The following is a 13,831-nucleotide window of genomic DNA, read 5'->3' as shown; positions in this document are numbered from 1 at the left end:
AATATAGTGAGTTTTAACTAGGTGTATTGTGGTCTATTGGTGAAATAAGACCTGTTATCTCCTCCACCAGAGGAGGCCCTGCATACTTCTCTGGTTGGGAGAAAACATGTGGGCAAGGGTTTCTGCTGTCTTCTGGGGGAATGACATGTCATGCTGGGACTGAGGCCAGCTTGGCTGAGAAGGGAAGTTCTACTAGAGTGCAGGGTGTGGGGCTTGGTGTATGCCAGTTAGGCAGTCAGTATTGGCATTGTACTAGTTCCCACAGGTGGCCATGGGCTTCTGATAAGGGACAGGAAAGGGAAATGATGCCAGCTAGTTCCTTTGTTTTTGGAGAGGTGTCTCTGTGAACTCTCCCTCTCAGGGACACACTCTGAGGGGAGGAAATAATTTCCCTACTGTGCACCCCAGGTACTCTTCAGATCACTGTTTCCATGCTGCATCTCTATGAATTGTTTGCCTTCTTTCCAAGAGCAGCCCCAATGCCTTCAAGACCTACTGGAGCCAAGCTCCCTGACATTTAATACTTCAGGTTAGTCCCCTTTGATGGCAAGAATTCATGAAATTTAACCACTTTCGCTTTCCAAGACAATGACTATGGGAAATTTTCTCCTAATTCATTCCTCTATGTGTTCTCTCTCTCTCTCTCTCTCTCTCTCTCTCCCTCACTGTCTCTCTTTCTCTCTCTGTCACTCTCTTATTCTTCTTCATAAACAGAGCTTCCTCCCCTGCATAGAAACCAGGAATCATTTCTTCCTTAAATTATGTCTATGCACTTCCTAACTTCTTCAATGTGGTATCTTATCTACCTTTAGTTGTGGAATTTTTTCTTGTCTTCAGGCCAGTTTCTGGGGTATTTAAGATTATTTGATAGTTACCAAGTTGCATTCATAAGTGGAAGCAATCCTGGGGTCCTGCTAGTCTGCCACCATTTTCTCACTCTGTTGTTTTCTTGCTATGGTGTCATTGCATAATGAATACATGTAATTAAATAAGAAAATAATCCACTCCAATATAATTTAAGATTTTTTTTCAAAGTCTACTTTTGCCTTCTTTTCTTGTTTTGGCATGACTGGTATTCCCTGGTAATAAAACAAAGACATAAAATGTAGTTGTATTGTTATAGTCAAGTGACTCAAATGATGTTATAACTCCATCACTGCACTACAAACAGTCTTGATTACAACTCCTCATCTTTGTTATTGTAGTGAAAAGCAGCTATAAGCCATACACCATGGTTGAACATAGTTGAGTTCTGTGGACACTGACATTTGAATTTCATATTATTTTTGCATCACTTTTTTCTTTTTTTCAATGACTTTACCTTGTTTTTTATTTATTTTTTCTTTAAATTCAACTTGCCAACATATAGTACATCCTTAGTTTCAGAGGTAATTTTCAATAATTCATCATTTGCATATAACACTTAGTAATCATGTCATGTGCCCTCCTTAAGGCCTGTCACCCAGTTACCCCATCCACCCTTCAACAACCCTCCCCTTCAGTAACTCTCAGTTTGCTTCCCAGAGTTAAAAGTCTCTCATGGTTTGGCTTCCTCTATGATTTTTCCCCTTCACTTTCCCCTTCTTTCTTTGTGGTTCCTTGCATTATTTCTTGTATTTCACATATGAGTGACACCATATGATAATTGTCTTTCTGTTATTGGCTTATTTCACTTAGCATAATACCCTCCATTTCCATTCATGTCGATATAAATGGTAGGTATTCATCCTTTCTGCTGGCCAAGTAATATTCCTTTATATAAATATACCATATCTTCTTTATCCATTGATCTGTTGAAGGACATCTCAGTTCCTTCCATAGTTTGGCTATTGTGGACATTGCTATTACAAACATTGGGGTGTAGGTACTCCTTCATTTCACTAGATCTGTATCTTTGAGGTAAATACTCAGTAGTGAAATTGCTGACTTGAAGGGTATCTTTATTTTTAACTTCTTGAGGAAACTATATACAGTTTTCCAGAGTAGGCTGTACCAGCTGCATTCCCACCAACAGTGTAAGAGGGTTCCCCTTCATCCACATCCTTGCCAACACTTATTGTTTCCTGTCTTGTTAATTTTAGCCATTCTGACTGGTGTAAGGTGGTATCACATCGTGGTTTTGATTTGTATTTCCCTGATGACAAGTGATGTGGAGCATTTTTTTTCACATGTCTGATTTTAAAAACTGAAATCTATCCTGAAATCACAAATCTTCCAAAAATATATATTAGACCTGATTTGGTTTCTGGACCAAAGTCTGGCTATATCATTTTTGGCTCCATAGAGTATAGTAAAGTGATGAGAAGAGCCCTGAAACTTGACAGATATTCCCTCATTTACTGTGAGGTGTTCACACTCAAGAATTTTTCAAAACTCATGGAATGAGAATTTCCCTAACCTTTGGCCTACCCTGAGATATTCAATCCCATGCTGTCTTCTGAGTGGCTGCTGTCATCTCCTGCTGTGGTGTTTAGGAGTAATGAGATCTCTTAGCTTTATCTCTGAAAATTGAAACTTGGTCACAGACCTATAGGTTAATGGAAGTATAGAATAAAACTTGTATGGTAGAAACAGCAATAAGATGGTCTGGATGTTAATAAGAAAATTCTTTGGCATTCATTTTTCAGAGTTCCACCCTGGAGTAGATACAAACTTCAATTGCCTCTTACTCCTAGAGACCTTCATCATTATTATTTCTCTGTTCATAAAGGAATATCGTGATAGTGGTAAGTTAGTAAATATGTAAAATCATGATATCTTAAGCGTTTACTACTCTAATTTTGACATGGTTTCTGAATGATGATTATAACAGAGATAAGCAAGCTCTAACCTCATTATAAAAACAGAATTGGAGGTTAGAAATGTAATAGTCTCTTTTGGTTACTTTTCACTTTTTAAAAAAGATTTTATTTATTTATTCATGACAGACAGAGAGAGAGAGAGAGAAAGAGAGGCAGAGACACAGTCAGAGGAAGAAGCAAGCTTCCATGCAGGGAACCTGATGTGGGACTCGATCCCGGGTCTCCAGGATCACACCCCGGGCTGAAGGCCCTGCTAAACCACTGGGCCACCAGGGCTGACCACTTTTCACTTTTTATATTTACTTCTAAGCAACATATTTAAGAGAGATTTTGACAAACTACAATTCATCAAGTATATTATTCCCAGAATTATAAAGGTTCTGAAAACATGTCTTTAAAATTAACAGTATAAATAATATTTAACAGAGAAATCCACAGTATTTGAGTTACATGTAAAATATTTTATTATTTTGATAACTTGTCATTAAAAGAAGATTTTCTCTCTCTTCCATTATTTCAACTGTTAGGATTAGAAATAAATGGTTGAAGTTGTAAGGTGCCATATTTGACTCTATATAAAAAAGAATTTTAATAATGAGATCTTTCTTTTTATTGAGTATTTTTCCAAAGAAGTCATGAGTTCAATCCACTGATAGCATTTAATCAAAATCTTAATGGTCACATGAAGGAGTTATTTTTCTAATTAGAGAATAGTTTCTTATATTAGAGAATAGATACTAAGTTAGATAGAGGATTAAAATAGAATATATTTTATCATAAACAATGTGAAAGTATAAGAAATTCTTAATTTTCAAGCAAAATTTATGGGGAAATGTTAAGGAATTTTTACTACTTTTTTTCACAATTTTTAACATTGTTTTGTGCAAAAAAAAAAAATACCTCATTAGAATAACATATTATACAGTACCTACAAATTCAAAAATCCTGAACATGTAGAAACATCCAAATAAATAAAGTGGGATTTTGTCACTATTCATAGAAGGCAATAGGAATAAATTATTATTATTGAATGAAATCCTACAAAATATATTTTATTCTGAAAACAAAAACACTGAATTAAAAAAATACTATTAAATAAAAGCAAGACAAAATAAAAAAATTTAAATGAATATAACATTGTCAACACAACAATAAAAATGGGTATTGGTACAAAACAGAAGCAAAGTTTGAACAAATATCTTTTAACATTCCTAATCATACATTGAAACACTCACTATACTATTAGAATCTGGTACAAAATATATAGTCATGCAATCTAATTTAAGAATTTCAGATACAAAATCTGTATAAGGACTAATTGCAAATATTTTACCGGAGACTATTTTTAGAACAGACAATAGGAAAGCTGCTGTTTTAATCTCATAGGTGTTAAAAGAGATAGACTGGTTTTTCTTTGTGTGACTCTTGCCCCAATAAGTCATTATAACTCTAATGGGAATATTCAGACCTATGGAATTGCAAAGATTCTGCATGGTCAGCCCCAGATGTGACACGAAGCTAGTTATATCCATGTGTTCTTATGTTAGTCCTCATAGTGCTACACATATACTGCATATGTAACCACTAAAATCCTGCAATGACATTTTTCATGAAAAGGATGTGTGCAGGACTGGCTTCATAGGTATGCAATTTATGTAGCTGTTCAGGGCTCAGTGCTGAGAATATCCTTGATATAATATTCTTTCATTATATTGAATTTTCTGTAAGTTTATCTTTGAATATCTGTTTTATAAATGAAGTCCAGTAAGACAATAGACCATGCATATGAACAGAGAAAGCAGTGAATTGATTCACAGTACATGCAAGCATTTGTGTTCCAGCAGCAGTCCACACACAGTGGGCTCAGGCTTCCAGGTAACACTATCAGTGCACCAACAGTGATTGGCCCAGTGCATTCCCAAATACCTGTGGCAGAACAGAACACCATGGGGCCAGGGAAGTGACTTGGGCTTTGAACTGGGCCCAGATATGTGACAGTGGCATTGGCAGCAGCATCAGAAGTGGCATTAGTGGCTAAAGTTGTGGGGAAGAGGAGGTTTTCATGTGTGCAGGGAAAGGGCCTGCCATGGGAAGCCAACTTGCCCATATGTCCCCAACGCCTATTCCTAAGGCATGTGCACAAATATTAACTCTCTGTTCCAAGTACTGGGAGAGGAACTGCCAGAGTTTAGTCAGTATACTTTGCCAGTAAATAATTTTAAAATAAAAGTGTACAAATGGACATTGTAATGATTCATATGTGAAAGAATTCTTCAAACGGTTTAGAGTTAGGGTTTTGAAAAACCACTAAAACAATGCACAGGAAGATTCACAGGCTTGCAAATATTAGTTAAAGTTAAAGGTTGTCACATTCAATTTATAAAATAACATGTTTATACATAGCTTTGGATGAACTAGTATTAATGAAGAAGGCCATTTTTAAAAAAGATTTTATTTATTTATTCATGAGAGACACAGAGAGAGAGGCAGAGACACAGGCAGAGGAAGAAGCAGCCTTCATGCAGGGAGCCTGACATGGGATTCGATCCCGGGACTCCAGGATCATGCCCTGGGTCGAAAGCAGGCACTAAACCACTGAGCCACCCAGGGATCCCCGAAGAAGACCATTTTTGAGTTAATTTACTGTGTAATCAAAGATCCAACTTTACAGTACATTAAAAAAACATTTTGAGTTATAAACAAATACTGAAGCTACTTTCAGTTTCTTGTATAGCATATACCAGTTACTGGAAATGTCAGAGAAACATCAAAATAACATTGTACAAATTTACCTTTAAGGGTAGAACTTCCTGATTGGCAGAGTAAGAATCTGCATAAATACACTTCTCCAAAAAAGTAAATAAAAAATATACCAAAAAAAAGGCAAGGAAAATACTGGGCTTATTGTCAAAATCAATCAACTCTAGAAATTAAACAATGTTGTGCAACAATTCACGGCTTATTTCTTTGGGAAGAACTGCTAAACTGCATAAGAACAGTACAAGTTTGTGCATTGTAACATGGCCTACTCCTGTCCCTCTCTCTCCAACTCTGTGATAGCCTTTTTTTTTTAAAGATTTTATTTATTTATTCATGACACACACAGAGAGAGAGAGAGAGAGAGAGAGGCAGAGACACAGGCAGAGGGAGAAGCAGCCTTCAAGCAGGGAGCCCGATGTGAGACTTGATCTTGGGTCTCCAGGATCACATCCCTGGCCAAAGGTGGCGCTAAGCCACTGGGTCACCAGGACTGCCCTGTGATAGCCTTTATTTTATTTATTTATTTATTTATTTATTTATTTATTTATTTATTTATGATAGCCTTTAAAACAGCAGCCTGGCAACAATGGTAGCTGTGAAACAAGCAAAGTATTGCCATATTGACCTGTCTCACAGCTCCCTGGAAAATCACCATTCACAAGATGTTGCCATTATTTGATCAGGCTTAGAACTTCCTTAATGGGAAAAATTCTATCAGGGAATTTGTCAAAAATAATCAACTGCACATTTTTACATCTACCTAGAAATATGATATCAGTCAGGCAAATAGGAATCGGAACAAAGCTTTTAAAGGAAGATCTGGGCAATGAGATGTACAAAGGGGACTTTGAGAAATTCTGACTTAGAAATCTAGAAAACTGCTCGCACGTGCAGGGCTATGTTGAATGCCCAGGGAGCCTAAGAGCATTCCAATCTCTCACCTCTGGCTGATTGAAGTTGGAAGCAGAAAATGGAGACTAAAGCAAAGTTGTAAACTTTCTAAGCAGACAGGCATATCCTAACACATACAGAGAACCCCTTAGCAAAAGTTGGAAATGTTTTACCTCAAGGCAATAACAAAATCTCTGATTAATCATTAGCTGACCAATAAGCTAAGTAATCAGAGACTACAGTGGCTACACACTACAGGGAAGTCAAGAATCAGGCAAATCACTAACCACATAAAGAGCAGCAACAACAATAACATGCCTTGGGGGAAGGAGAGGAATTGGATTTCTAGAGTTGACACAGTACTAGTTTTTATCCAAAAATTTGGAGACACACAAATACACAGGAAAGTATGGCCAATACATGAAAAAAAGGCAGACACTGTGCCTGGGGGACTTGGGGTGTTAAATGTTGGACTTATTAGGCAAAGATTTTTTAATTAAATTATTATAAATATATTAAAGCATGCAAGGAAATCAATTCTTTGAATTAAAGAATTTTTAAAAAGATTTTATTTATTTATTCATGAGAGACACAGAGAAAGAGAGACTTGGCAGAGGGAGAAGCAGGCTCCTTGTGGAGAACATGATGCGGAACTCAATCCCAGGACCCCAGGATCAGGACCTGAGCGAAAGGCAGATGCTCAACCACTGAGCCACCCAGGCATCCCTGTAGCTTGACTTCTAAATGCCAAGCATTTAATACCTGAGAAGTATACTCAGTTGGCTCCATAAAATACCAGAACTCTAAGGCTGTTCCTCCAGGGAAACCTGGATATACACAGATGGGAGAAATTGCATAAACACACACATGCATATCACACACATGCAAAAATGATGAAACTCAAATGAGGTATGTTGCATAGTTAACAGTATTATACCCATGTCAATTTCTTGGCTTTGATATCTTACTACAGTTATACAAGATATTTTCTATCATTAGGGGGATCTGGGTAAAGAATATACAGAGCTTTATATAAAAATGTTTAAAGAAGGGAGGGAGACTATGGTTGCTGGGCTACATCAAGTGCAATAAAAGAGATTAGAAATGAAAAGAATGAAAAAAAAAAAGAAATGAAAAGAATGAAAATTCACAGCAGATAAATAGAAACTAGAAAAAAATAAGGGCAGCCCAGTGGCTCAGCGGTTTAGCGCCGCCTTCAGTCCAGGGCGTGATCCTGGAGACCCGGGATCAAGTCCCACACAGGCTCCCTGCATGAAGCCTGCTTCTCCCTCTGCCTGTGTCTGTGCCTCTCTCTCTTTCTCATGAATAAATAAATAAAATCTTAAAAAAAAAGAAACTAGAAAAAATAGTTAAATCAAAATTTTAGAATTGAAAAATATAACATCTGAAATTTAAATATTACTGCATTAGCACAATAGGAAAATGCAAATGATAAGCAAAAAGACCAGAAGATGGAACATAAATCCACAGAATTTTCCTCGCTGAAGAACAGATAGGAAAACATAGACATAATGAACAAAAGCCTGGGAGATGTGAGATAATATGAAAAGTTCTAACACAGGAAACAGTCAACAAAACTAAAAGACAACCTAAGAGACGTGGCAGATAAGAGATGATATTTGCAAATGATATATCTGATAAAGGGTTAGTGTCCAAAATATATAAAGTTCTCTATACAAAGGATATAAGGCATCCCCACATCTCTTCCAGCCTTATCTACAATAGCCAAATTATGGAAGCATCCCAAGTCTCTATCGATAGATTAATGGATAAAGAAGAAATAGGATATGTACAAAATAGAATATTATTCAGCCATAAAAAGAATGAAATCTTGCCATTTGCAACAACATGGATGGAGCTAGATAGTATAAGAGAAACACCTAATAAACAACCTGATTAAAAGATGAGAAGACATAAATGGACATTTCCCCAAAGAAGATATACAGATGGCCAGAAGACGCATGAAAAGATGCTCAATATCACTCATTATCAGGGAAATGCAAGTCAAAATTACAATGAGATATCACCTCACACCCATCAAGTAACTAAAATTAACAACACAAGCAACAAGCCTAGAAATATTACAATCATAATTTTTGAAAACTGAAGATAAATAACTCTTGGAGGTATCTAACGTAAAACAACAAAGAAGAAATTTTCAAAACCAGGTGATTTCACACCAGAAATCATAGGAACAAGAATACAATAAAGTGAAATCATTAAAATACTGAAAGAAAAGACTGTCAACTTAGTAGTCTATATATTCAGTGAAAATAGTCTTCAGCAAAAAAGACAAAATAAAAACTTTAATGCATGGAAGAAAGAAAAGTCAAGAAAAGAAGAAATTAGTTACCACATTTGTCCCATGAGAAATGCTAAAGAAACTTCTACAAGCATACAGGAAATAACAGAAGGAGCAAATGAGAAGGGAAAAACATATGAACAGAAATAAGATAAAGAGATTGTGAATCCTGAAAATTAAAAATTTCTATTTTGTTTTGAAAATGTGAAATAAGGAGTTTTCTCTTCATCCATAAACAAAAGATTTAATTAATTAATGACCTGATAAGTCTTACCCTCTTTTAATTTATTTTTATGTTGTATCAGTTATTTTAAAAAATTAATTATTTAATGCATTTATTTAGAGAAAAGGGAGGAAGTCAAAGGGAAATTTATCTCCACCAAAATAGAAAATATATTATTGAAGGAAAACCTGTCCTGGATAAAAGCAATGTTCTTGGTACTTTAGAATTTTGTAAAAGCAGAATTTGCTCCTAAAAGAACTAATATTTGATCGTCTATATATCTTTATTTATGAATCACTTCACTTATTTTATCAATATTTTTCATATGATTTACAGAGAAAATAAAAAATGGTGAGTTTCAAATCTTAAATCACTTAGAAAGTGTATCATTGCAGCAAACTCAATAAAAAGAAAATAAAAAGAATAAGACAATAAAAAGAAACGGGGTTCAGTAGCTTCACATTATAGCAAATAAAATTTTCCTCCCAGTATACCAATCTATTACCAACTCTATTGCTACACTTGCAATTTGTTTCAATTTAATATGTAACAGATTTTTCCTGTTTTGTTTTTTCTAAACTCTCCAAATTTTTGTCTATTTTTCTTTTTCAGGAGCAAGGAGGGAAGAAACTAAGCAAAAGACAGGTAGGCATTTCATCTTCACATAAGTACAAATCATGCAGTTTAAGCAATGTTAGCTCTTGACTGATGACAGTAGCACTAGGCATCTTGGCATTGTGTTGAACCAAGGACTTTGTCTATTAGTAAATGAATTGTGACCTTCTGTTATTTCATTTGCAGGTCACTTCTATTGATTTGATTTCTTAATTTTATTGAGATAAAATTCAAACATTAAATAACATTAAATTAAATTAACCATTTTGACAGTTCAGTGGCATTTAGTACATTTAAAATATTTTATAATTATTACTTCCATTTAGTTCCAAAAAAAATTTCATCACCCCAGGTAAACTCCATACTCTTTAAGAAGTCACTTCTCATTCTCCTACCACTCCTAGTCTCTGGCAATCACTATCTGCTTTCTATTTCTGTGAATTTCCCTTTTCTGGTAGGATCTCATATCCATGGGATTAACAAATATGTGACATTTTGTGTCTGCCTTCTTTCACTTACATAAAATTTTTGAGGCTTGTATTCATATTGTAGTACATATCAGTACTTTATTCCTTTTTACGATTGAATAAGAAAGACTTCATTGTATGGGTGTGACACATTTTGTTTATTCATTGACCTTTGGGATTTTTCTAGCTTTTGACTTTTGTGAGTAGTGCTGCTATGAATATCTTTGCACAGGTATTTGTTCAAATACCTGTTTTCAATTTAGGGGGTATAGACCCATGAATGGAATTACTGGATCATACAATATACTATGTTTAACTTTTACACAGTATGCCAAATTATTTTCCACTGTGGTAGCACTATTTTACATTACAAACAGCAATGTATTAGAGTTCCAATTTCTCCTTTACTCACCAATACTTGTTATTTTCCAATTTTTAAATTATGGCCTTACTGGTACCTATAAAGTGGTATCTCATTGTAATCTTGATGTGCACCTCCCTAATGACAAAAGAAGTTGAGCATATTTTCATTTCCTTCTTGACCATTTGTATATCCTTGAATAAATGTCTATTCAGGTCTTCTGCTCATTTTCTTTTTATTTTATTTTATTTTTATTTTTTTAATTGGAGTTCAATTTGCCAACATATAGCATAACATCCAGTGCTCATCCCACCTAGTGCCCCCTCAGTGCCCATCACCCAGTCACCCCAACCGCCCGACCACCTCCTCTTCCACTACCCCTTGTTCATTTCCCAAGTTAGGTGTCTCTCATGTTTTGTCACCTTCACTGATATTTTCACTCATTTTCTTTCCTTTCCCTTTATTCCCTTTCACTAATTTTTATATTCCACAAATGAACGAGACCATATATGTTTGTCCTTCTCCGGCTGACTTATTTCACTCAGCATAATACCCTCCAGTTCCATCCACGTCGAAGCAAATGGTGGGTATTTGTCTTTTTTAATGGCTGAGTAATATTCCATTGTATACCACATCTTCTTTATCCATTTTCTAAAAGGATTGTTTTTCTTTTTGTCATGAAGTTGTAAAGCTTCTTTATATATTCTTGATATTGGGCCCTTAAAACATAATTTGCAAATATTTTCTCTCATTATGCACATTATCTCTTCACTGCTTCTGTTTTGATCCATAATTTTGACTTTTATGAATTCAGTTTTATTTATTATTTTTTTAAGATTTATTTTATTTGAGAGAGAGAGTTTGTGTGTGTGCGTGCACACGTGCATGTGCACACATGAGTGGGGGAGGAGCAGAAATAGAGGTTCCTCATGCAGATTCTCCACTGCGTGAGGAGCCTGATTAGGGGCTAGATCCCACAGCCTTGAGATCATGACCTGAGCCGAAATCAAGAGTCAGATGCTTAACTGACTGAGCCACCCAGGTTCTCCACTGTACCTCTATTTTTTTAAAAAGAGTTTTATTGTTTTATGCTCTCAAATTTTGGTCTTTGATCCATTTTAAGTAAATACTATAAATACAGCAGAACATAAAATAATGAATAAGGCCTGTGTATATAATTTAATAGTTGAAGATTTTGGCTGACCATTTTCTTTTTCTTTTCTTTTTTTTTTTTTTTTTTTTTGGCTGACCATTTTCAAAGCACTCTAAATGTCCTATCCTAATAGGAAAATGAACCATAATGTTAAATTGCTAATTAGATTGTTAAATAAAGTGGCTGAAATAAGAAAAAAAAGGTATGTCTTATACTATTCTTTAACTTTTTGAAGGTCTGCCAAACTCTTCACATAATATTGCTGTGTATTTCATAGTATTGCATAGCACTACATAGTTACAGGGAGACTGTTGCTTTACCCTAATGCTTTTTTTTTTTTCTCTTTTACTGAAAATATATTTTCCTAGTAATAGAATACTCACTTTGAATAAAATTCCACTCTGAAATAAGGACTGTGGGAAACTCAGCAAGTAATGTAGCCTTGCTCTAATCTCAGTTTATTCTTCTGCCTAAGCATCATAACTTCCGAAGTACTTCTGGTAACCAAATGTGATGCTGCTTATGGAGCATGTATCACAGTGCTTAGTGCAGAGAAAGCGCTTAATGAATGTCAGTGGGAATGCTGGGGATGGTGGTGACAATGACAATGGTAATGATTATGATAATGATGGTAATGGCAATGGTGATGATTATGACAATGATATCATGCCTAAAGAAGACTTTAGGAAATTATTTTGAAGGGTTCAGTCACAAGAAATTTAATTAAATTTAAAACTATTTTACTGCTTTACTATTTGACATAAATTTGTTCTGTTTATTTAAGAGTCTATTTTATGGTTTGTCTCTCTCTTTTTTCACCTATTTCATTCTTTTAAATTCCATATATGAGTGAAATCATATGGTATTTATCTTTCTCTGACTGACTTATTTCGCTTAGCATAGTACACTCCAGCTCCATCCATGTTGTTGCAAAATGGCAACATTCTTATGGCTAAATAATATTCCATTATATATATTTATATATCATACATATATATTCCATTACATATATTATATTATATATTTTATATATATATAAAATGCACACCACAATTTCTTTTTTTAAAAGATTTTATTTATTCATGAGAGACACAGAGAGAGAGAGAGGCGCAGAGACACAGAGGGAGAAGCAGGCCACTTTCAGGGAGCCTGATGCACACCACAATTTCTTTATCCATTCAACAATCAATGGATATATGGGCTCTTTCCATAATTTGGCTATTGTAAATAATGCTGCTATAAACATCAGGATGCATGTGCTCCTCTGAACCAATATTTTTCTATCCTTTGGGTAAATACCCGGCAGGCAATTGCTGGATCATAGGGTAGTTCTATTTTTAACTTTTTGAGGAAATTCCATACTGTTTTCCAGAGTGACTGCACCAGTTTCCACTTTTGAAGCCTTATGAGCAATTCTACTAGGAATATTCACATACACATCTTTGAGTGAAAATGTATTTTATTTCTCTTGGCTATACACTTAGGAATGGGAATTCTAAATCATAAGATAAATTTATGTTTAACATTTAATAAAATCATCAAACTGTTTACCAAAATACCATTTTACATTTGGGCAGCAATGCATGACACCATTTGTTATTATCTATAATCCTTATTATGTTGAATATTTTATCATGTGGTTTATAACCATTTTGTATTCCTTCCTTTGCTGAAATATCTATTATTTTGCCTTTAAAATTTTTTTATTTAAAAAAAAGATTTTATTTGAGAAAGACAGCAAGCTAGAGAGAGAGTGCACATGCGGGGGGCAGGGTCAGAGGGAGAAGGAGAAGCAGACTCCCCACTGAGCAAGGATTTCCCCATGGGGCTCTATCCCAGGATGCTGGGAACATGACCTAAGCTGAAGGCAGATGCTTAAACAACTAAGCCACCTAGGCATCTCTATTTTGTCATTTTTCAATTGGAATGTTTGTCATCCTATTTTTTACTTTTAAGAAATCTTACATATTTGGATACATATCTTTTATCAGATAAATCATTTGAACAAATTTTCTTGTAGTCTGTGTATTGTTCTTTCACTTTCTTATCAGTGTGTTTTGAAACATAGCGGTTTTTATTTTGATGAAGTCCAATTTAGCAGTTTATTTTATCACAAGCTTTTGGCTTGCTATCTCAGAAGTCCTTGCATAATTCAAAGTTTCAAATATTTTTCTCCAATTTTTACTTACTGGAGGTTTTATAGTTTTAGCTCTTGCCTTTAGGTCTATGACACATTT

At 34.9% G+C, this 13,831-nt stretch overlaps 1 protein-coding gene across 1 annotated transcript in view; it reads left to right on the top strand.

Annotated features, from left to right (window-relative positions):
* Positions 1 to 444: 444 nt before the first annotated feature.
* LOC112913734 (butyrophilin subfamily 1 member A1-like) overlaps positions 445 to 13,831 on the top strand; it is a 54,969-nt gene continuing 41,582 nt past the window's right edge. The window contains exons 1-3 of the mRNA XM_072748669.1: positions 445 to 529; positions 2,628 to 2,726; positions 9,611 to 9,643. Of these exons, the coding sequence (XP_072604770.1) occupies positions 445 to 529; positions 2,628 to 2,726; positions 9,611 to 9,643 (217 nt within the window). The remainder of the gene's footprint in view (positions 530 to 2,627; positions 2,727 to 9,610; positions 9,644 to 13,831) is intronic.

Source organism: Vulpes vulpes, chromosome 1 (assembly GCF_048418805.1).
Source record: "Vulpes vulpes isolate BD-2025 chromosome 1, VulVul3, whole genome shotgun sequence".
In the NCBI taxonomy this organism is placed as follows: Eukaryota; Metazoa; Chordata; class Mammalia; order Carnivora; family Canidae; genus Vulpes; species Vulpes vulpes.
Note: the sequence above shows the minus strand (reverse complement) of the source record. Positions and strands in the feature narration are given on the sequence as shown.